Here is a 24,861-nt window from a genome sequence, read left to right on the forward strand (position 1 = left end):
AAGGGTTTAGGGGCAGTTTTATCACAACTGCAGGGTAATTGATGTGAATGGGTAGTAGCATTTGCATCAAGAGCCCTCACACCTACAGACGAAAAGTACTCCGTTATTGAAAGGGAAACTTTGGCGTGCGTCTGGGGACTCAAACATTTCAGACAGATTGTTTGGGGCACCTAATTAATAGTAAGGAGGGACTAGAAGCCACTTACTAAGGTACTTACTTCTCAATGTACAAGTAATGAGACTCCAAGGATCAGTAGGATATCCATGCAATTATTAGACTCTGTATATGAGGTAGAGCACGTTCCATGCATAAGCAACAAAATTGCTGCTTTTTTTGAGTCGTTTACCTCTACCCAATAAAGGTGAAGATAGTAATGAATGGGATGAATATTGTGCAGCCCTGGTAGTCAAGGAGGATTTACAGAGCATTGGTCATAATGAATGGGTGAGCTCACTCCTAAAGGATATATGTTTAGGTGCCATTAAAGAGTATGTTATAAGAAGCTAGCCAGAACAACATACCTTCAAAAGGACTATATTCCTTATTGGGAAGTGAGAATTGAACCATCTGTAATAACAAGATTTTTAGCTGAGAGGGTGCAAACTAGTTCCTCCCATGTTATTAAGGGAAAAAGTTATAACACTGTGTCACGAAAGACATCTCGGCATCGTAAAACCGAAAAGTAGGATTAAGCAATCGTACTGGTGGCCTGGTGTAGAGAAATTGAAAAAGTAGTGATGGCTTGTGTGAGTTGTATGAATTCAGAGAAATCCTTGTTTACATTTACACCACCGTTACACCCCATTGTGGTGCCTGGTATGCCGAGGGAAAGAGTAGGAGTTGATATTTTTGGTCCTGTGCGGAATTGTGACGGAGCTTATGAGTTAATAATGGTGTTAGTAGACCACTTTTCTATGTGGCCAGAAATTAAAATAGTGTCCAGGGCAAGTTCTGAAACAGTAGTAGGTTTTTTTGAAGGAGGTGTTTTGCTGTAAAGGACTACCCAAGATGATAATTGGACAATGGAAGTAATTTTATATCAGATGCATTCAAAGAATTTGTAAAATAAAAAGAAGTAATACACAAGACTACGTCTTTTTACCACTCTGAGGGAAATGGCAATGTGGAGCGTTTTAACAGGGTCATTAAAGGAACCATTGAGTTGTCGAACAGCAATGGGTTGGTCTGCGAGGAGGAGGTGAGAAAGACAGTGGAGCATTTAGAATTGCCAAGTGTACAACCACAGGGTACAGTCCATTTGAACTAATGAGGGGTAGGTCACCCTGTACCAAGGACAACATTGGTTGGCAGAGTTGCACCACGAAGGTTGAGTGGTCACCCAATGCGGTAAAGAGTTCCATGGAGCAAGGGATAGGAGAAGTACAAGCAACAATATGATTCTACTCCTAGTGTTAGAAGATTGGATGTTAAGGTCAGGGAAGTTAAGGTAAAAATAGGACAAATGGTTTTCAAGTGTGACAGAAGGTTTTCGGAACCTTTCAAAGTAATCTGAATATTGTGCAACTCTGCCTTACTGAGCGATGGCATAGTATGGCAGGCCAAAGGGTTGGTGCTGTTCAGGGAAAAATTAAAAACGCCAACTCAAGCAGTGGCGGTGCACTCAAGCAGTGATGGTGCGCCAATTGGGGGCTTTGGGGCGTTACCCCACTAATACCACGGCCCCAAAATCGTTCTACTTCGGACGCTAATTGAAGCAATCAGGACTCTGAGTCCTGATTGGAGTTAGCGTCAGAAGTAGAACACAGACGTTGAAAGGGGGCAGGGCTGCAGCAGCACTCTCGTTGAGTGACAGTGCATTAATGCGCATGTTCATTTTTGAGCTGATCATTTTCATGATCAGCTCGAACATGTGCACTGAGCCTTCCCCTTAAGAGACCGAGGGTTGCTTCATGCGCAGACCCGGTCTCCTAATGGGCAGGGAGTACACCTGCCCTCGACCAATCCTGGCGCTGCTGAGAGGGGTTGCCAGCCTGCAGCCACTCACACAGAAGACGTGGAAGGCGCCAACGCAACGGACCCCGGCCCAGGAGCAGACAGTAGAGGCGGCGCGGACCCGCCATGTCAGGTAAGTTTAATTTTTACTTTATTTTTAAACCCCCTCCCCTGGCCCCCAACCCCGCGCGACCCCCCCGTGTGTACTGCGAGCTGCGACTGTTTTTTGTGGATGTATCATGTATGCTCTGTTCTTGCTCACTAATCACACTACTGCGTGAAATGGAAAGAGGTCTCTGGCTTCTTCTGGGCATGGCACTTTGTGCATATGTGAACTTTCCTGACCTTTACTGGTTGAACAGGCATGCCGTGTGTCTGGAATTCTGCAGTTTTCTTTATTTATTGAGGCACAGGTCCAGGGGTGCGTGGCCGCTCGGAGACTGGGGATGAAGTGACGCTAGTGTCCGAGACTCCGCCGCAGGCCAGCAGCTCCCTGCTGCTGCGGCTGGGGTGGTGCTGGAGAGTAGTTTGAAAATGCCACAGTATCGTTGTTGGTTCTACTACCGAAGTTCACCTGTCCTGGAGTCAGCTGTATGCTACGAGGGGTGTTGGTTCCACAGCTATGCCGATCACCCATGGGCCTTCCGCAGCGGTTTGGTGGCAAACTAGAGACAGGACCTCCAGTTTGGGTACCAGCAGAGCAGGCCGTATAGCAGGCTACTGCCACTGCTACAAGATTGCAAAAAACACAGTTGATGGACAGAATGTAGAACAATGTCATACATTCACCCAAGTACAAGGATCTGGGCCTAAATCCATCGTTTTTTTGCACTCCACACCACCCTGGGTTAGACACTGGCTATATGCAAATCAGCTCTGACCCTGTGCCTCATGGGAACAGTCCAGTCCGAACTACCAAGCCATGTCTTTCCCAGACCGGAATCAAGCATCCAAGGACCGGTTTCTGGCTATCAGCCTTCATTCAGCCTGGATAGCTTGACTCCAGTGGTGTGGAGAGCCTGGGACTCACGTCTGAGGATACCCAGCCCACTCGGGGTGAAAATTGCAAAAAACACAGTTGATGGACAGAATGTAGAACAATGTCATACATTCACCCCTGTACAAGGATCTGGGCCTAAATCCATCTTTTTTTGCACTCCACTTCACCCTGGGTTAGACACTGGCTATATGCAAATCAGCTCTGACCCTGTGCCTCATGGGAACAGTCCAGTCCGAACTACCAAGCCATGTCTTTCCCAGACCGGAATCAAGCATCCAAGGACCGGTTTCTGGCTATCAGCCTTCATTCAGCCTGGATAGCTCGACTCCAGTGGTGTGGAGAGCCTGGGACTCACGTCTGAGCATACCCAGCCCACTCGGGGTGAAAATTGCAAAAAACACAGTTGATGGAAAGAATGTAGAACAATGTCATACATTCACCCCAGTACAAGTATCTGGGCCTAAATCCATTGTTTTTTTGCACTCCACACCACCCTGGGTTAGACACTGGCTATATGCAAATCAGCTCTGACCCTGTGCCTCATGGGAACAGTCCAGTCCGAACTACCAAGCCATGTCTTTCCCAGACCGGAATCAAGCATCCAAGGACCGGTTTCTGGCTATCAGCCTCCAGTTTGGGTACCAGCAGAGCAGGCCGTATAGCAGGCTACTGCCACTGCTACAAGATTGCTACAAGATTGGGCCACCTTGAATTGAGGTAGTAAACTGCAGCGGCCCCGGTGGCTCGGGGCTTTGATGTCATCCTGGCTCGTGGCTTCTGTTTACCGGCTCGGGTGCTCCCCCATGGCGGGTCTCCTGCCAGCATAGCTGTTATCACTTATGCCAGGAGTAAGTGAGAGGGCATGGCAGGGTTGCTTTGTTGCTGTGCCCTGAGAGGTTGGCAGTTTTCTCCATTTTTGGACGCTGCAGAAGTTCACGGAGTGTAGAGGCCGAGAAAGCCACATAATGGTCTTTGTTCCAGGCACAGATTCCCTTACGCGATGCTTCCAGCTTCTTCTCAGATGAGGATTGGGAGTGTTAACAAGGATAGCAGAGGGAGCTGTGTGGGAACTTGATAAACGAAATTCACCGCGCGCTGATCTCTCTGGGTAAGGTACGGTTGCACTATTGATCAATATCAGGGAACGCTGCGGTCCTACGGATGCTGCTTGAGTGCATTAATGTAGGATTGTGAAATCAGATGTTGTTTGGATGTTCTGTCTTTTTTCTATCACTTTCCTTCTTCCAGGAGTATTGATCTGGGTATGTTTTTTTTCTGTGAAAATCTTTTTATTTAATTTTCAATGACCTATACCCAACAAAAAAAACAGGGCAGATCTATGCTGTAGTGAATTGCAACCTCCTCCACAGACAAAGGTGCAGTTTAGAAATAGGTCTCGCGGCCGCCATTCACATCAGACTGTCTCTGCAAGCCAGCGGGCTGTGGTAGGGGTAGGAGTTGACTGCGATGACAGAGGGCTTGTTTGGTGCTCCATGTGGTTTCTTGCTTCCGTTTAACCAGCTGTTATTGGATTTGTTCCACATTGACCTGGTACATCGTTATTCGTGATATCGGACATGTATTAGGAAGTGGGTACATATGAGGACTCATGTGAGTTGCTTTCATGAGTTGCTTGGCCTCGCATGGCTAGTATACAGGATTAGGGGTGGCTGCTATTGACGGTAGGCATTTCCAACCAGTACGGTGGACAATAGAGTGGTCAGTTCAAACCGTGGACACAGTACAAAATTGTCGATATTCATCTTGATCTTTTACGCCCCACTACTTTCAAATGTCACCAGCCACCACTGAACTCAAGAGAGTCAAAGTTGCAGGTCATATGACTGGAACGATGACCTTTGAGTAGATAGCAATTGCCCAGATGCTAGTAATAGTAGACCTACTATTACTAACCAACAGTATATAAGTGAGGTTCCTGAGCAACAGGGAGGTGATAGCAGAGGTGCCTCCCCATCTGACAGAGGGTTTGGCGCAACAGGGAGGTAGTGGGGACAGTTCTACTTCGCCTGATAAAGAACCAGTGAAAGAAGGTCCTGTACAACCAGTGGAAGAAGGTCCTGCACATTGTCAAATTGTTTTAAGATTTGGCAGAATGTGTCTGAAATCTAAACTTCCAGATGATTTTGTGGTGTAAGTAATTTGTGAGAATGTTATTCTATTCAAGATGTTTTGGATCACAATGTTTTTTTATTTGCATTTATTTGTGAAAACATCATTCAATTTAAGTTGTATTTTAGATCGCTATGTTATTTCATTTGCAGTTATTGCATTGTAACCTATGTAGACATTGCTTTTATGTGGGGTTTTTTCATTAGTCTTGTAAGGTTTATCTTCAATTTAGGTGGGGGGGGGATGTGTTATGTTATGATCTTGTAAGGGGAGTGTATGCTCATTGGCTATGGGATTGTCATCATACTATTCTTCTCTTGTTGGACTGCATAGGCATAGGGTAGAACCGGGAGGGTGTAATGTGGGGAGATTAGAGTACAGACAACCGTTAAGGTGGAGGTTATTGTTGTTCCTCTATTCCTGTATACCGATGCGAAAGTCTTGAGAGAAAATAAACTACAAGGAAAGAAACTTGAACTCGTCAGTGGTTTATTACACAAGACTTGGCAACTGGGAACAGTCTCAAAAACAAGGCTCCATCTGGGTTGATGTCCAAAGAAGTACAAGCGAGGAATAGGAGGGCTTATGTTAGTGCCTTTATTGTGGTTTAGGTACACAAGTGAAGTTTAAGTATTCCACATTCATTGTACAGCTTTGAAAAAAAGGGGTCTTTCTCCCTGGTTCTGAAAGGAAGCCACGTCACAGATATTTAAACAAGCATTTGCAATGCAATAGGTCTCGCATTATTAAAGTTTGAGCTATTGGCATTGCTAAATAATGCAACACCAATAGCTCAAACTTTAATAATAATGCGAGACCTATTGCATTGCAAATGCTTGTTTTCGTACTGTACACAATCCCCATCATATTTTCTCAACTTGCGCACCCTTATGGCTCCTCGACACAAGACCAAATGCATGGATGCAATTGAGATGGATGCTTGTGTCACTTTGAGCCTTCAGTATGATTGAAGTTAGTTGGGTATAGGAGGTTGGTTTGGAAATCCATTTAACATTTGGTTGGCCCCTTACCCAATAGCTATGTGGGAGCTTCTTTTGGAGATTGTAACGAAATTTGTATGGTATCATGCCAAGTCAGTAAAATGAAGTTGGCAGTATGTGCTGTGGTGGCCGAATAGATATTCCTGATTTAATGTCCAGAGGCCGGAAAATAAATTCTCACCGCAAAGTTTTTAATCTGATGCTACTTGGGTACCATGCTCCCAATCTCAAGTATGGAAAGGATCCTGCAGTTGCGAGAAATTAATGTAGGATTGCCTGTCCGTTTCCCCTTCTAATTTTTTTTAATGTTCTAATTTTAGCTAGGTCTTCGCGTTTGGTGGTAAAACGAAAAGAATACAGATTATTGTTTGTATTTTTTTTTGTAAAAGGTTTTCACTCCTTTCTGTTGTGCGGATATATATTTGGAGATTTTTTGTACTCTGGATTCAATGAAGGTACAATAATGAAGCTCTAGGATTAAAAGTAACTTTTTCGTCTCATTTATGCACAAGATTGATAGTTGTGCAATGAAGTTTCAGTATGAGGGTTGCAAAAATCTTTGAGTCTTGTTCTTGTTTAGCACACTGGTGCGTTTTGGAAACATTGTGCAAAAATCCTTTAATCAAACTTTAACATTTCGTCCTATAAATTAGGACTTTACTGTATAACGCAATTTATACAGAGACTATATTAACCCAACAAATGCGGCTATCGGCTGCACTACCTCCCTAGTGCGTCTGCCATTGGCTGGCACTGGTGAGGTGCTTAAGCGCCTCTCTGCTGCTTGATAGTCATTCGTCATTGCATGCAACAAAAAAAAGCTATCAGCGCACAGAACTTTCTGCCCTAAATTTGACACCCAGGGCTGCCCGCAACCACTCACCCTCCTTCCTACTCCACTGCTTCTGTTTAGAAGCTATGTTGGCCGCCACTTATATAGCCAGTTATATAGCCAGTGCTTCGCACTGCATTGCGAGGGGCGAGCCCTAAAAAGAGGCTAAATTTGATTGCAAGCAATGCTGCAGCTCCCATTCATAGATTTAGGGCCGCACCACAACGGACAGCTAAGGCGAGGGACAGCGCTAAAATGGCGCAATATAATTATGCCTTATTTAAGAACTGTGTGTGTCAAGGCTGGTTTGCCTTACGGGAGTAGCGGGCCGCTTACATAGGCAGAGAAGCCAAGTAGGGTGGCCCGAATAGCCAGATGGTTAATGCATACGACTTACGAGCCTGTGTGTGAATCAGAGGGTTGCAGGTTCAAGTCCCTTCAAGGGCAGACTCTTTGGTTAATGGTTGAAATAAATGAGAAGTATAAAAATGAGGATGTGGAAGGAATGTTTCACAGGGTGAGGGTTTAAGGTGCAACACGTGAGGAGAGAGTTGCGTGGTAAGAGGTGGTGCCGGGAGGGGCAACCCATGATGTCAGTAACGATGGTGGGAGTGTACAGGCCCACAAACGTAGGTTTGAGGTCCGCCATAGGCACGGCAGCAGTCCGGTGCCATATCTCACAGGGTGAATGCAGGAAATAGAGCGCGAAGGAGGGGGCTGCCAGGAGCGTTGCCAGAAACAGTTAACAGTAATATAACGTCTGGCCCAAAAAGTGCCTAGGGTTACAAGGCCCTGGCAACAGCACACAGCAAGCTTCGGAGATCCCATCCCCTCCATGCAGGTGGGTGTTTATGTGAAGCCTTTTGCAATGTAGGTTGTGCGGTGTGATGGCTGAATGATTTAAGAACGTACTGCTCCGGCGCAGACAGCTCAGTAGGTTTAGGGGGCCTGGCGTAGTGAAGTGGAAGAGGTATACGAATTTTGTCAGGATGCTGAGGTTTGGTTTTTTAAGCTGTATTTAGCGGTGGGTGAAGGTGAATGGCAGGTTGCTATGGTTACGGTCTGGATTTTGTTGATTCGTGCGATAGCCATGGTCTGGAGGTTGCAATTCTTTCAGCAAGGACTTTATGACTTTTTTTCGAAGCTGGGTCTTCAAAGCATTTTTCCCTGCCACGTCGAGGAGTTGCTGTTTTATGGTTACGGTCTGGGTTTTGTAGATTTGGGAGATAGCCTTGGACTGGAGATTGCATTCTGTTTTAGCACGGACCCTTTCATGACCTTTCTTAGAAGCTTGGTCTTCAAAGCATTTTCCTGCAATGTCGAGGAGTTGTGGTTAAATTTTCCCGCCTCCCGCTAGTACGCGCGGCGCAAGTATCTGTGGGGATGTTGGTGGAAGTTTTAGTCGCATATTTGGCATTTACGTTAAGAATTGAAGATGCGGTGGGGAGTCTTAGCCTTTCCCCCCCCCCCCCAAGCAAAAAATTTAACTGCAGGCATTCTGGGGTTGAAGGGCAAACATTAACTGAAAGGTTGCATTCCCGCTCAGCACGGACCTTTTCTGTTGGGATTCTTAGCCTTTGTGCGGGCGTCGCAAGTATCTGAGGAGATGTTGGAGGAGTGCTTAGTGGTACATTAGGCATTTAAGTTAATATCTCAAATGCTGTTGTGATTGTTAGCCTTCCCCACCACCTCCAAAAGGGGAATTTTTTTGAGGGCATACTGGGGGTGAAGGGTAAACATTAACTTTTGGCACGCCGGGTGCCCGGGAAGCGCGTTCTGTGGCAGGATAATGCTCCATTTATATTCGGGCACGCGCATTCTGTAATGTCAACTGCTCTTGTTTTGACTTTCGGTAGAATAGAAATTAAGCTTTGATGGGGAAAATTCAACAAGAACACATTTATGATGTTGGCGTGTTCGATTATAGCTGGCTTTGGTATCCCCCTTTATCGTGTATCTCGGGGTGGCGTTTAATATTGAGGATTATTCACGGTCATTGGCCCGGTAGAATCAGACACAGTGTACTGTGATTTGGTAAGAGATACTTCGGTATGCGGGGTATAAGTATGGTGGGGAATTTGCATCTACAACATGATGCGGTAGAGCTCAAAGATCGCCCCATTGTCCCGAAGGCTGTATTACAATATTTCATTGGCAGTTGGTACGGTGTGCAGCCCGGCTGCTATATGGCGTGTGCTGCAACATGTGATTCTGGGCTTCTGTCCGAGGTTGCGCTCTAGGATGTGGGTACTATGGGGCAGTTGCATTGTCTTTACATTGTGCTCTACCCATGTTTGGGGTTGGGGCCTAGCGTCGGGCTGTGTGAATAAATACCGTTCTCACTGCAGACATAACAAGCAGAACTGAATAGAAAAAAAAAAAAAACACGCCCACGAGTGGTGCGCGCGCACGTCACTGCAAACCATGTCTTCGCACGATAATTGAAGACAAATGGGCTTTGGTGCGCGTAACAGACACCAATAGGCCATGGGCGGAGCAATGCGCCCGCCTTTGGCCTATTGCGTGCTCTGTTGACATAAAACACACGTGCAAAGCCCAATAGCAGAACCCAACTGGAAAAGCACACACACAAGCGTGTGCGATTCCAGGGTCTGTTTCTAAACCCCCTACAAAACGCTCGCATGCGCGAGCACTGCTGCGCAGTGCGTCACAAGGGGCGAGCCCTAAAAAGGATGGTGCTGAACTGGTATTTAAGGTAGGGGACCCGCCTCGCCTGGCATTAAGGAATGGAGGTGTCTCCCTAGCCACAAAAACAACATAACAGCCCCATACCTGCCAACTCACACAGTGTATACGATATTGGCTCACATCACACGGTCTCCCGGTGAGGAGCCGATATCACACAGTGAAAAGGAAAAAGAGCTGAAAACCACTTTAAATAGTGGTTTTCCGGCTTGTTTTCCAAGGCTTGGAACTGCTGACGTCCATTATGTGGTGTGAAAACACCCCAGAACATAGACACCAGCTTCAGCAACCTTTTTTTTGTGGGGAAAAGGGGACGGGGTTCAAAAGTGCCCCATAGGTTCTTCCCCGCATGAGGCCCTGCCTACAGGTGTCATGGTTCTTTAAGTTGGCAGGTATGCAGCCCTCACCCATGGATGCTATCTCCATTTATTTACTCTCAATTAACACATGCCGTTTATATTTGTCCTGTTATTCATGCTTTGATTTCACAGGCCATATTCACATCTTCCCATTTCACAAAACCATTAATCCTGCCCTTCCATTACATAGGTCCTCCCAAAACACTGAAATACTACCCCACTATATTACATGCCAGGTTATACAACGTCTTAAGCAACCTTCTCTAAAGAGTTCACATAACACACTGAGCATCACGCAGGAGGAAGCACTTACCAATGACTGCACCACCACATCCACTAGGGTGGCAAAGAAGCCCTTTGAGGCATTCAGCTTTTCGTGCGAGTACCGCACTGCCCGCCTCAGGATTCTCCTCAGGACATACCTGGTGGGAACAAAAGCGTCAGAGTTCAGAGGCACTGCAAGCGGTATAATGGGCAGCAGCACAGAGTGTGTCACGGTTTACACCGAAGACAAATGCTGAAAAGGAATATTCACAACGCCACAATGAACGTGTACATTTTTGATATTACGGACATATAATGAAACACGCGAGCTGCCTTCAACCTTTATTTATGGCTTTAAGATTACAAAGTGTAAAACGATAGAATAATTTAGTTGGGAAATCAATGTGTTTGAAAGTAAAATCAATTAATGCTTGTTGAGAAATTAGGAGCAATTAGCTCCTAATTTTGCATTAAGTGCTAACTGATTTTAACACTAATTAAAGTAATTCCAAACTCAATAATTTACAAATAATTCGACAAAGCAACTCAGCTAAATTAATCTTTAAAAAAACAGTGTCTAGGAACAAGATCAAATGGGAACAGACGATGGCAGGTGCCTACAACTGCATCACACCCACCACACTGCGCAATAAAGTAACTTGCACATAACATGCTGCACAACCCTGTGCACGTCACTACACATCTGGATGCAACATGCTCGTCTCACTGAACAGGAAAGAGTCATTTGTTTTCCAGTCAAGCATAATAGTTCAACAGACACTAAGAGCCCACCTTGCAACTAGCAAGGGGCTCAGGAGGGGAGGGCGAATACTCCTAGGAATTTGCAGAAAAGCACGTGAAGGGGAGGATCTGGGGTTGCAGTGAGCATCGTCTGATCACAGCCCAGCTGGACAGCCTCTGCACTATTAACGCAAGGGATATGACGACCCAGCAGGAATATAAAGAGACGTGAGAAATCTTTGCGTCACAATGGACTAAAAAACAAAACAAAAAAAAGAGCATTTTCTACGCTACGAGACCAATGGGGCAATCATCCTCCTCTACCTTGCTTATCGCTAGGGGCTCCACAACAGCCTCACCCAGGTAATTTTTAAGATGGACTATTGAACTCTATCTTGGTGCCTATGCTTCCGAACAAGAAAAGTACAACAGATTTAGAACACGGCTGCAAGACTGCTACTCAGCCTACATTCAACGGAGGACGCCAGTCTTATAAGATCCCCACAGGATCTCTGCGCTGTCCACATGACTACCCAAGGAAAAAAATCCACTGTTCCTACAAATAAGGCTCAAATTATACTCCCAAAACTAATTCCAAGCTCAAGACTTAGTCAAAGGTAGTTCTACTCCCGTAAAAAAAAAAAAAGTCTTTGTGAATCTGATCTCCGAAGAGTCTGCAATGCTATAATACTCTCTGCCTGCCAGCCAGATTACAGATTATACAGGCACACCTGACGTTCACAAAAGTAATACAAAGTTGGCTGCTCTAGAGAATCTCACACACAACTGCAATAGCGGCAGTGAAAACAAACACTCTCTGGACTTTTAGACACCGTAGTAAGGCGCCAACTCGGACGAACGGCCAACCATCACTGATATAGCAGACATGTCTTCTTCACCTAAAGTAAGGGAGAGAACCAGGTGTCCTTGAATTCCAAAAGCTTTCCAATATCAACGTTTTTTGTAAGGGAGTGTGACCCTTGAGGCCTCACAGAATGTACCCTCCTCTATTATACCAGTCATCTCAATTCCAACCCAAACCACACTCTGTAAGGCATGCCACGCAAACTCCAGACCATCCAGAACATTGCAGCCAGACTCGTCCTTGGCGTCACACGACATGATCACATCACCCAACACCTGCGAGATGGCCACAGGCTCCCCGTTGAGAAGAGAGTAACTTTAAAGCTTCTCACCCATGCCTACAAATCCCTCCACAACATCGGACCGAAATACCTCAACAAAAGAGTCTCCTTCCACGTACCTTAGGGAAACCTCCGCACCGCCGACCTCGCCCTTGCAGAAACTCTGCGCATCTGCAGAACCAGAGCAGGTGGAAGAGCCTTCTCCTACGTTGTGGCAAAGGCCTGGAACAAGCTCCTAGTCAATATCAGACGCTCCCCCACTCTGCACACCTACAGGAAGTGCCTCAAGGCCTGGCTCTTCAGCTGACTCTGGGTCTGCAGAACTAGTTGAAGCCACCAGCCCCCATAAGCCAACATGTCTATTTCCTACACTGCTTTCATCCATCATACCCCTAAGTGCTAGGTCCCAAGGCAAGATAAGAACACTTCTATGGTTACTCACACCCAACACCAAAACGATTTTCCCCTATGCACATTTTAATGCAACATCCTTATAACCATGCAGATCCGGTATGGTCAGTTCACTGACCAGGAAGGTTCTTCAACACCACACACAAGTATAAATGATGCACTACAAATCAATGCCTTACATATAGCGCTGCACATGTCACAACATGCTATCAGTGTATTACTCTCGCACCACATGCCATCAACTGGCTATGTAAAATTCTGCCTTTCAGGAAGTGCTTCCAATAGAATGAACCAGGCAGGATTATAAATATGAAAAAGAAACTAAACTATGCTGTTTGTCAGAAAGTTTTTTCCGCCCATATGCATTCTACAAATAAAGCAATATTTTTTGCTATTTTTCCTAGCATTGACAGTCAGTAGGACAGGCAAATGTGATAAACACCATTTGTGCAAGTCTGTGTGTACATTTGTTGGTGCTTTAACCCCTTGACCGCAGCGCACATTCAACCGCGGTGCTGGGGAATTAATGAATGGGCAAGTTTCGGAAGGCCCCCTGTCGTCCTACACACCCACCCACTGTGACGTCGGAAGGCCCCCCGCACCCAACGGGTTAAAGTCAGACCTATTGGCTTTGTCAATTAGTGTTCAGTCCTTGACATGAAGGATATTCACCAAGACCTAAAGAACAAGCGACTGGACTTCGATAGCGCCCTACCTGGTAGAGACAATCTCAAGAGTCCATAAAAGGTCACCAAGAGCAGAAGATGACAATAACAATGAACAGCTGCGGTGCGGCCGCCAGCCATCAACCTCACAGAAGCCACAGCCACAATCCTAAGAGCTTCCCCTAATCAATACTAAGAGCTTCCCCTAATGGCAGTCAGACTAACCCTGCGTGGTTGGTCACAGAAAAAGCCCCCACTGCCCTCCATATACAATCAGCTAATGCTACACATGGAAGAGTGCAATAAAGATTGTGCCACCCTAAAACGTCCCATTTAAAGACTCAGGCTGTCCTCCACAAAATGTCAAGACCAATTCAAACTTCTATACACAGGCTAACCAAGATCGAGCAACGAGCCTCGCAGTTAGAGGATGCCAGCCAAGCGCTAAGATGGCAGGCACAGACAATGACAAGACAACTACGTATCTCTTTTGGAAGATATAGGATTTTGAAAACACATGCGTGTCAATAAAATGCTAATTTTAGGCATTCCTGAGGGATGTGACTGTCATATTTGCTGTACACTTATTCCAACAGGGTTGGGGAGGATGGGTGGGGCAAGGGTGTGTGGGGCGGGCAGGTATAGGTAAAAAAAAAAGTTAAAACACTGTCTACAGCAGCATAAATCATCTGAAAGGATGAAACAGCCTTTTATTTCTTTTTTGTTTTATGACATTTTATTCACACCAAAGGATTAGTATAGTGCCATGGAATGTTAATGGACTTCGTACCCCCCTTAAAATGAAACAGATCAGGGCTGAATTACAAAAAGGTGCGATCCGAAATGATCTGTATTTAGGAGACTCATTTGGTGAAGTCTGAAGTCCAGCCTTATCACACACAGAGTCAGATATAAACTTATTGCCAATTCTATATAGAATAGCCCTCTCAGAGATTTTAGCTATTCTGACACTGCATAAGGAAAATGCTACTTACCAGCATGCATTTGTTTTTGGCATTTAGAGCTGCAGAGTTACACACTATGCATAAATCGCCACCTAGTGCTGGGCCCGGATGTTTGCAGTTGTTTTTGTCCTGAAAAGTCTTTGGAAGGCACGAGATAGGGGACTCCTTTTGGATTACACTGCGCATGGGCATCGGCTCCATCCTTAGATTGTTTTTCGTCAGCAGGGAAATGATGGAGTTTTGTGAGAAACAGGATCATGTAAGCTGTATCTAATTAAGATAATACTGTAACTGATAAAGGTAGACGGGGAGGCGGGTGGGCGTGTGTAACTCTGCAGCTCTACATGCCAAGAACAGATGCATACTGGTGAGTAGCATATTGTATTCGAGGCGTATGAGCTGCAGATTACACACTATGCATAGATTGTATAGCAGTACCCACTCTTAGCGGCGACCACCCATATCTGTTGCAGTAGTTTGAAACAGTGTTTTGAGTAAAGCCCTGCCTACAGTAGCTTGTTGTTTAGTTTGCACATCTACACAATAGTGTTTTGTGAATGTGTACGGTGTAGACTATGTAGCTGCTTTGCAGATATCAAAGGGAATGTTCTCTAAAATTGCCATTGAAGCCCCTATCTTTCTTGTAGAATGTGCTTTAGGAGGAACAGATAACGTAGGTTTACCTTTGTGGAAGCAAATCTGTATGCATTTGACAATCCACCTAGCTATCCCAGATTTTGATATGAGGTTGCCTTTGTGTGGTGGTGAAAAAGACACAAAAAGTTGTTTGGCTTTACGAAAGGGTTGTGCTCTCTCAATGTAGTAAAGCAATGCTCTTTTGACATCTAAGGTATGAAGAGCTCTTTCTGCGACTGTTTGTGGCTGCGAGAAGAATACAGGCAGCTCTACAGATTGAGGTGGAAGGGCGAAATGACTTTAGGAAGGAATTTAGGATTGGTTCGGAGAACAACCTTACTATGATTCATTCACAGAAAAGGTTCCTGAATGGTTAATGCTTGCAGCTCGCTAACTCTTCTCAGAGAAGTAATAGCTACTAGGAAAGCAACTTTCCATGTTAAAAATTGCAGCTCACATTTATGTAAAGGTTCAAAAGGATATTCCATTAACCGTGTGAGACGAATGTTTAAATTCCACACAGATGAAGGTGGTGCTCTGGGAGGAATTATTCTTTTGAGGCCCTCCATAAAAGCCTTTATGGCAGGTACTCTAAAAAGTGATAGATGTTGTCTATTTTGTAGGTATGCTGCCATGGCAGCAAGATGTATGCTAAGATGCATCTTTGGAGGTGTAGTAAGTATCCTATGATGTGTTGAATAGACACATCTAGGGATTGATGGCATTGTTGTTATAACAATATATTACAAAACGTTTCCACTTGGCTGCATAGCATGCCCTAGTGGTGGGATGTCTAGCTTCTTTAATAACGTTCATACAGTCAGGGGGAAGGTTGAGATAACCAAATTCTAGGACCTCAGGAGCCAGATCGCAAGGTTGAGCTGAGATGAGTCCGGGTGTCTGATCTCTCCATGGTTCTGGGTTAGGAGGCGTGGAGACAGGTATAGCTTTTGGTGCGGTACCACGGGAAGTTGCACCAGTGTGGTGTACCATGGTTGTCTGGCCCAAGTTGGAGCAACTAGAATGAGAGTTGGGGAATGTTGCTGTAGTTTGCGCACCACTAGTGGAAGCAGTGGGAGAGGTGGGAAAGCGCATGCAAATTTTCCTGACCAGTTCATCCATAATCGCATTGCCTTTGGACAGCGGGTGTAGATATCTGGCGGCGAAGCTTGGGCTTTTGGGTTTTTTATGGGTGTCAAAGAGGTCTATTTGAGTTTGTCCCCACATCTGAAAGAACTGTTGAAGAACTTGTGGATGAAGTTCCGGCTTAACAGATCGGCTATGGTATTTTGTACCCCTGGAACATGTTGGGCTAAGAGGAAAATGTTTAGAGGTATAGCCCATCTCCATATCTTCTGCGCTAACAGAGAGTTGGAGAGAGTGTGTCCCGCCTTGTTTGTTTATGTAGTACATGGCTGTCATGTTGTCCGTGCGGACTAAGACAGCTTTGCACGATATTTACTTTTGAAATGCTTTTAAGGCTAAAAATATGGTTAGTAACTCCAGGTGGTTGATGTGGAGTAAGTTTTGTTGCGGGGTCCACCTGTCCTGCATGGTGTGCTGCAGTAGGTGAGCCCCCCAGCCGGAGAGCAATGCATCCGCTGTAATAACTATTTGAGGAACTGGCTCTAGGAATGGTCGCCCCTTGGAAAGGTTTTTGGTGTTCCACCATTGCAGAGAGCGGTGAGTCCGACCGTCTACCAACACTAGGTCTGTTAATTGACTTGGAGCCTGGTTCTATTGACGTGCTAAGCACTCTTGAAGAGGACGCATTTTGAGTCTTGCATGAGGCACTATGAATATGCAAGAGGCCATCATTCCTATAAGTTGCAAGAACACTCGAGCTGGAAGAGTGTTGCGGCTGGAATTTTGTTAGAAGAGCATGCATATTGGTTATCCTGGCAGGAGAGGGATAAGTTAGCGCTGTTGAGGTGTTTATTGTGGCACCGAGATATTGTTGTACGTGGGACGGTTGCAGATGGGACATGGTGTGGTTTACAATGAACCCCAAGTCGTGGAGTATTTGGATGGTGGTGTGAGTGTGTTGCACACACTGACTGTATGAGCTGGCTTTCATGAGCCAGTCATCGAGATATGGGAAGACGTGAATGTGCTGTCTTCTTAAGTGTGCTGCTACCACCGCTAGGCACTTGGTAAATACTCTTGGTGCTGTTGTGACTCCGAATGGGAGTACTTTGGATAGTGCTGACCATCCAGTACAAATCCAAGATACTTTCTGTGAGCTGTGTGAATGGGACTGTGAAAATAGGAGTCCTTGAGGGGAAATATCCTTTACAACGCAACTTTTACCACGCAGTGCCTTTACAACGCAGGTTTTACAACGAAAACCATTACAACGCATTGCGCTGGGGGGCGCTCTAGGATAGGGAATAGATTTAATTTACTATCCAACACCTTCCCTAGTTTCCACGGGGACTGGAGTTGAAATAGTAAATTAAACTATTCACTATCCAGCACCCCAAAGCGCTATGCGTTGTAATGGTATGCGTTGTAAAAACCGCGTTGTAACAGCATGCGTGGTAATGTCATACATCCGTCCTTGAGATCTATAGTAGCAAGGAAGTCGTTTTGTAAAAGGAGAGGAAGGACCTGCTTGAGTGTCATCATGTGGAAGTGGTCTGATTGATTGTACAGGTTTAATGGTCTGAGGTCTAGAATAGGCCTTAGAGAGCAGTCCTTCTTTGGGATAAGAAAGTACAGGGAGTAAACTCCCTTGTTTTGTTGATGTACTAGAACTGGTTCTATTGCGCTTTTTTGTAGGAGGGAAATTACCTCCTGCCTGAGCAGCAGCAAATGTTCTTGTGACATTGGGCGCTGTTTGGGTGGTATGTTTGGGGGGGGAGGGAGGGGGGCGGGGTAGATGTTAGTTCGAGACAGTAACCGTATTGAATCATTTGTCGCACCCACCTGTCTGATGTGATGTTGGTCCACACAGGAAGGAATTGTTGCAGTCTTCCCCCGACTGGAGTGGAATGTTGTGGGGGAAGTGGAGGGAAGTCATTGGGCAGTGGTGGATGCAGAGCGGGAGTTGTTAGCTTTGCCTTTGTTATTGTTACCCCTGTAACCCCCTCTTTGGTAGCCCATACTGAAGATGGATTGGGTAGGGGTTTTGTAGGAAGTGGAGGGAGTATCTGGGGAGTAGCCTCTGGCGGTGCCTTTGTATGAAGAGCGACGAAAGAAGCGTCTGGGAGCTTGCGACTGCAAGGCTCCCATAGATTTAGCTGTGTCAGTATCCTTTTCATTTTCTCGAGGGATATGTCGACATTAGGCCCAAATAGGTGTTGCTCATCAAGTGGTTGATTGAGAATGGCACTTTGGACCTCAGGTTTGAACCTTGAAATGCGTAGCCAGGCATGCCTATGTAAAAGGACACTGGTGTTAATTGCCCTTGAAGAAGTATGTGCTGCATCTAGGGCACAACAAAATAGAGGTATTGGTGATACCCTCTTGTATAAGATCATTGGCCCTATTTTTATATTTGTCTGGGAGGTGCTGCATTATTGATTCCAGCTCATCATAATGTGCTCAGTCGTACCTTGCTAGTAGTGCCTGAGTGTTGGCAAAAAGCCATATATTTGCTGCCTGTGACGCCGTTCGTTTGCCAGAGGTGTCTAGGAGTTTAGATTCTTTATCTGGTGGGGGGGGGCCTCACCTGATGTTTGAGAATTGGCTCTCTTTCTCGCATTAGAGACTACAAGAGAGTCTAGTGGTGCTGGCCCTTTAATGTAGGCTGGATCTGAGGGGGCAGCTTTATATTTTTTTCTCAATTCGGGGGTTGATGACTCGAGCCCTGACTGGATCTTTGAATACCTCTGGCACATGCTTAATAACCCCCTTAAGCATGGGTAGAATGGAGGTGGACTTTTGTGTGGTGTCAAAAATATCCATGAGGAAATCTTCCTCCACTGGGTCTGTGTGTAGGTCAATCCCTTGGTATTGGGCAGCTCTATGGACAAGTTGGTTAAAGCCCATAGTGTTCTCTGGTGGGGCAGCCCTGGAGGGGTATATGTCATCTTGCAGCATGTTTGGGATGTCTGAGGTGCTATAATCATCCCAAAGATCAGGTGAGCCAGGAGGACTAGGATTATCTAGTGGCTCATTATCTGCACCTCCCCCATGTCATCAGAAGTGTTATTCCCGTCATCTTCTTCTACTGGAGTAGGAAATGGTGTAGGGGAGTGATGTGGAGGAGGAGGAGGAGGTATTCTTAGAGGAGAGGTTACAATGTCCTTCTTCTTAGGATGAGGAGCTGGTGCAGGCGCATCTAGTGGTAGTTTTTTAGAGCGAAGAGTCAATCGACCAGTTTTGGAATCCTTTACAAGAGTTTTTTGGGTAGGATCTGGATGAAATAGTTACTCTGTGGAAGGTAGATTTTTCGGTGCCGAGGTCTTCGGTTCCCTAGGCTTTTTTTGCACCAAACCGGTAGCGTCTTTTGGTTTCGAAACTTTTGCATTGTCTTTGGCAGGTGGAAAGTGTTTTTTTCGGTTCCGAGGCCTTTCTTGGCTCAGAGGCATTGGAGTCTGGGCCCTTTGGTGGCAGTTTTTTGCTCGGCTTCGAGTGTGTTTTTTTGTGCGGAGGAGCCGGTGCCAGTCTTCGGCGCTGAGTGCTTAGATGTGGAAGCAGCTGGCGTGGATGAAGAAGAAGATGGCTTCTTTTTCGGTGCCGGTAGGTGTGTGCCGGTACCGGAGGTAGGCTGACTCGAGCCCAAGTCACCTAAAGGCTTAGTAGGCTTCTTTACCGGGCCCGAGGGCTAGGTGTGAGAAGCAGTCTCTCGGTGTGCACCTGGGCCCGAAGGTGAAGGTGTGACCAAAGCCTTTTTTGAAGGCGTCGAGGAAGGGTCGGGGTCGACGTGTGTACTTACGACCCACTGTGCCGGAGTGATGTCCTCGACGTCGGAGTCTTCGGCCTCGGAGTTGCTGTCGATGCCATGTTCGACCCGCTCCTGTTCTGTCAACGCCCTCTTGGAAGATGTTGTCTGGGATCGAAGATGATGAGCGAGCCATGGTTCTTCGAGCTCGTCGGTCCCGAATTGTCTTCTTGGAGCGGGAGGAGGCACAAGTGGAACAGTCTTTGGCCTCGTGCGCCGGTGAGAGGCAAAGGTTGCACACCTCATGGAGATCGGTGTGGTGAAACTTCGACCCACATTGAGGACACTTCTTGAATGGCGTCCTTTCCATGAACAAGAAGATAAGGTCCAGGTAGGTCCAAGGCCTGCGTCGACGACCGGAATCGAACACTTCGAAGTTGTGCAGACTCGCGTCGATTGGGAACGCGTTCAAGACAATACCGTCGAAAAGGGTGAGGATTGAGCGCCGTAGAAGAACTGGTTCCAAACCAGAACGCAGGAAACCCATCCGAGCCCGATGCCGGAAAAAAACAATCTAAGGATGGAGCCGATGCCCATGCGTAGTGTTATCCAAAGGAGGAGTCCCCTATCTCGTGACTTCCAAAGACTTTTCAGGACAAAAACAACTGCAAACATCCGGGCCAAACACTAGGTGGCGATCTATGCATAGTGTGTAATCTGCAGCTCATATGCCTCGGACACAGTGGCATTTCTTAAATATAGATTTAGACAATCAAGATCACTGGGTAATCGCTAGAATACGCAATGGGGCTATGATTAATAATATTTGTCCTATATATGGCTTCAGTCTGGGTGACCCCTCTGTTTTTCAACAATTCTTCTAGGAATTAGCTGGATGGGAGGGCCACTTATTGTTTGCAGAGATTGTAACTTCATATCGATCCATCACACTGACTTCACAAGCCACTTTCTATGATTTGCTATGCTAAGAAAGCTGTGATTCTGGAGGCTACTCTCAGTTTAACTACAGGGAGAGATAGATAGGGGGAGGAGAGAGAGGAGAGGGTGGGGGGGCAGAGCAAGAGAGGGTGGGGGGGCAGAGCAAGAGAGGGTGGGGGGGCAGAGCAAGAGAGGGTGGGGGGCAGAGCAAGAGAGGGTGGGGGGCAGAGCAAGAGAGGGTGGGGGGGCAGAGCAAGAGAGGGTGGGGGGGCAGAGCAAGAGAGGGTGGGGGGGCAGAGCAAGAGAGGGTGGGGGGGCAGAGCAAGAGAGGGTGGGGGGGCAGAGCAAGAGAGGGTGGGGGGGCAGAGCAAGAGAGGGTGGGGGGGCAGAGCAAGAGAGGGTGGGGGGGCAGAGCAAGAGAGGGTGGGGGGGCAGAGCAAGAGAGGGTGGGGGGGCAGAGCAAGAGAGGGCGGGGGGGCAGAGCAAGAGAGGGCGGGGGCAGAGCAAGAGAGGGCGGGGGCAGAGCAAGAGAGGGCGGGGGCAGAGCAAGAGAGGGCGGGGGCAGAGCAAGAGAGGGCGGGGGCAGAGCAAGAGAGGGCGGGGGCAGAGCAAGAGAGGGCGGGGGCAGAGCAAGAGAGGGCGGGGGCAGAGCAAGAGAGGGCGGGGGCAGAGCAAGAGAGGGCGGGGGCAGAGCAAGAGAGGGCGGGGGCAGAGCAAGAGAGGGCGGGGGCAGAGCAAGAGAGGGCGGGGGCAGAGCAAGAGAGGGCGGGGGCAGAGCAAGAGAGGGCGGGGGCAGAGCAAGAGAGGGCGGGGGCAGAGCAAGAGAGGGCGGGGGCAGAGCAAGAGAGGGCGGGGGCAGAGCAAGAGAGGGCGGGGGCAGAGCAAGAGAGGGCGGGGGCAGAGCAAGAGAGGGCGGGGGCAGAGCAAGAGAGGGCGGGGGCAGAGCAAGAGAGGGCGGGGGCAGAGCAAGAGGGGGCGGGGGCAGAGCAAGAGGGGGCGGGGGCAGAGCAAGAGGGGGCGGGGGCAGAGCAAGAGGGGGCGGGGGCAGAGCAAGAGGGGGCGGGGGCAGAGCAAGAGGGGGCGGGGGCAGAGCAAGAGGGGGCGGGGGCAGAGCAAGAGAGGGCGGGGGCAGAGCAAGAGAGGGCGGGGGCAGAGCAAGAGAGGGCGGGGGCAGAGCAAGAGAGGGCGGGGGCAGAGCAAGAGAGGGCGGGGGAAGAGCAAGAGAGGGCGGGGGAAGAGCAAGAGAGGGCGGGGGAAGAGCAAGAGAGGGCGGGGGAAGAGCAAGAGAGGGCGGGGGAAGAGCAAGAGAGGGCGGGGGAAGAGCAAGAGAGGGCGGGGGAAGAGCAAGAGAGGGCGGGGGAAGAGCAAGAGAGGGCGGGGGAAGAGCAAGAGAGGGCGGGGGAAGAGCAAGAGAGGGCGGGGGAAGAGCAAGAGAGGGCGGGGGGAGAGCAAGAGAGGGCGGGGGGAGAGCAAGAGAGGGCGGGGGAGAGCAAGAGAGGGCGGGGGAGAGCAAGAGAGGGCGGGGGAGAGCAAGAGAGGGCGGGGGAGAGCAAGAGAGGGCGGGGGAGAGCAAGAGAGGGCGGGGGGAGAGCAAGAGAGGGCGGGGGGAGAGCAAGAGAGGGCGGGGGAGAGCAAGAGAGGGCGGGGGGAGAGCAAGAGAGGGCGGGGGGAGAGCAAGAGAGGGCGGGGGGAGAGCAAGAGAGGGCGGGGGGAGAGCAAGAGAGGGCGGGGGGAGAGCAAGAGAGGGCGGGGGGAGAGCAAGAGAGGGCGGGGGAGAGCAAGAGAGGGCGGGGGAGAGCAAGAGAGGGCGGGGAAGAGCAAGAGAGAGCGGGGGAAGAGCAAGAGAGAGCGGGGGAAGAGCAAGAGAGAGCGGGGGCAAGAGAGAGCGGGGGAAGAGCAAGAGAGCGGGGGAAGCGCAAGAGAGAGCGGGGGAAGAGCAAGAGAACGGGGAAGCGCAAGAGAGTGGGGGAAGAGCAAGAGAGAGCAGAGAGAGAGCGCAAAAGAGAGCGCGAGAGAGAGCGAGAGCAAGAGACCCACACACACACCATGCCACAATGTTATAAATTGGGCAAACCGCAAATTGGTACTAAGACGCATTTCGTGAACTTTGTGCAATTAAAATGCAGTACCAAAAACTGATTTGGGACAAAGAAAAGAAGCTAACATGGGACGCCCGGCTTCAGCACTTTGAAAACGGCAGGAATATGGGCAGGATACTCAGGGCAGGGCAGGATACAAGTCGAACACGGAACCTAAAAAACTATTAGGTCCATATTTAGTTTACAAGGGCAGGTGGTCATATGAAGGGATGAGATACTGGCTGCGTTCCAAAATTAGTATGCACATTTATATTAGAAACAAAATCCAGGTCACATACAATGATACTGAACAGTGCATAGATCATGTAGCCAGTGATATAATTAGTAACAAACAAACCCATACTCTGGAAGCTGCAATTACCTTGAGTGAAACTAAGGGCACCCTTCAATTTTTATCATGAGGGTAAAGTGCAGCCCTGGATGCTATTCGGGCCAAATTCTATTAAGTAAAAAAAAAAAGAAACACTTGAAATTCTCTGTTCCGATTTGGAGCTTTTGTTCCAGAGCACAGCAAAATATCATAAAGACCCTTACTCCTGGAGTCAGACATACATTTTCATTTTTGTTTAAAAAGTTAAGAATCACCGTTTTGTTCATCCTATCAACCTAGATCACTTTTCAATTGCTATTCTGAAACGTAGTATTCAACTGGCGCGTTAGAGAACACTGGCAAATTAAATATCCCAGCCGGTATAATCAGTCTAGACGCAGGGAAGGCATTCAATAGGCCTCCTAGCAATATCTTTGGGAACAATTTGCTCTAGTGGGACTAAATCCCAAATTTCTTGCCTGGATACAAACATTATCTACAGGTCTGTTGATTGTATCTACGGGCAGAATTTGAGTCCATACTAAAGAGGAACTCGCCATGAGTTCTCGTCCTGCACAATTATCTGCACTACATCTTGAGTCTTTCTGTGCTGTCTCAAAAGTGGTATGTCTCCCTTGCCACTTAATGTAAATGTGGCTATTGTTAATATAGTTGCATATGCAGATGACATTGCAATATTTTAATGTAATCCTAATCTAGTAATCCCTATTATTGAGAGAGAAGCCTTTGCAGTGGTTTCTAGATATTGGATGAATTCCAGTTATACTCAAATCTTATACTACAGCCAAATACACAAGTTGCCATTAGATATTATTCAGCAGCACCATAATTGGGATTCAAATCGCACGACAGACTGAGACAACTGTAGTACTTAATTACGATTCTCTAATTAACAAAGCTAATCAATTGCAGGAAAGAAGGAACAGGCTACCCACTGGTCTCATCAGCCGGTGTAATCCCAACAAAAAGATATTAGACAGGTTTTTTTGTACCCGTTTAGACCAATAATTTTACATGTGACCGTTAGTTTTATTTTAGTCAACTAGATACAATTTGAAATCAATTTATATGGAGGTATAAACGTCCATGCAGACCATTTGGTTCATGAACTTGCCCCTAGATAGAGGCGGATGGGCTTTATCTGATTTCAGGATGCACTATCTTGCCACATTCGTGGGCCGTTTACCCAAGGTTTTGTCTTTTTTATGGCCCTGGGACCTTTTGCCTATGTATTCAAACACTATAGTGTACAAAGGTCAGATATCCCTGTTGGGGTGAGTCGTGCGTGTTATTAGCTTAAATCATTCATTCAGGATCCTTGATTACGTGCATTTAAAATATAGATGCTTAAAGACATTTGGCATTGTATTGAATTCAACAAATCAAATGAAATACGGGTCTGGACGGCAATCCACACTGCTCTTAATTTTCACGGGATGCTCTCATTTACCCTTGGTCTAAATCAGATTTCTAAATTGTCGGTCAACTGTTTGCCAATGATCGAATATTAGCGTTTGCCCAAATTCAGGCCCAATTTATTTTTATTTAATGCGTTTTATATAGCGCGAACGTGACCCGAGGGCATCACAGCACTTCACAGTGTTAGCACACGTAGCATATGTTTAAGATTCATTTAGGGTAAACAGAGATACACAGTGACAGAGTGATGAGATAAATGAGTAAATTGCAAAGGCAGCAACTACATAAGCTCCATTTGGCATTAATACAGATACAAGGTGAAAGTAAATGGCTTGGTGTACTAGGACAATAGGTAACATTGTCAATATAATTTTGACGTAGTTACGGTACACAAAAATACATAACGCCTTACAGAGTACAGCAGCAATTGCATAAG

At 47.2% G+C, this 24,861-nt stretch overlaps 1 protein-coding gene across 1 annotated transcript in view; it reads right to left on the bottom strand.

Moving 5' to 3' along the window:
• AARS1 (alanyl-tRNA synthetase 1) overlaps positions 1-24,861 on the bottom strand; it is a 373,026-nt gene that overhangs the window by 249,503 nt on the left and 98,662 nt on the right. The window contains exon 8 of the mRNA XM_078670073.1: positions 10,296-10,404. Within this exon, the coding sequence (XP_078526199.1) occupies positions 10,296-10,404 (109 nt within the window). The remainder of the gene's footprint in view (positions 1-10,295; positions 10,405-24,861) is intronic.

The sequence above is a fragment of the Lissotriton helveticus genome, chromosome 12, assembly GCF_964261635.1.
Source record: "Lissotriton helveticus chromosome 12, aLisHel1.1, whole genome shotgun sequence".
NCBI lineage: Eukaryota > Metazoa > Chordata > Amphibia > Caudata > Salamandridae > Lissotriton > Lissotriton helveticus.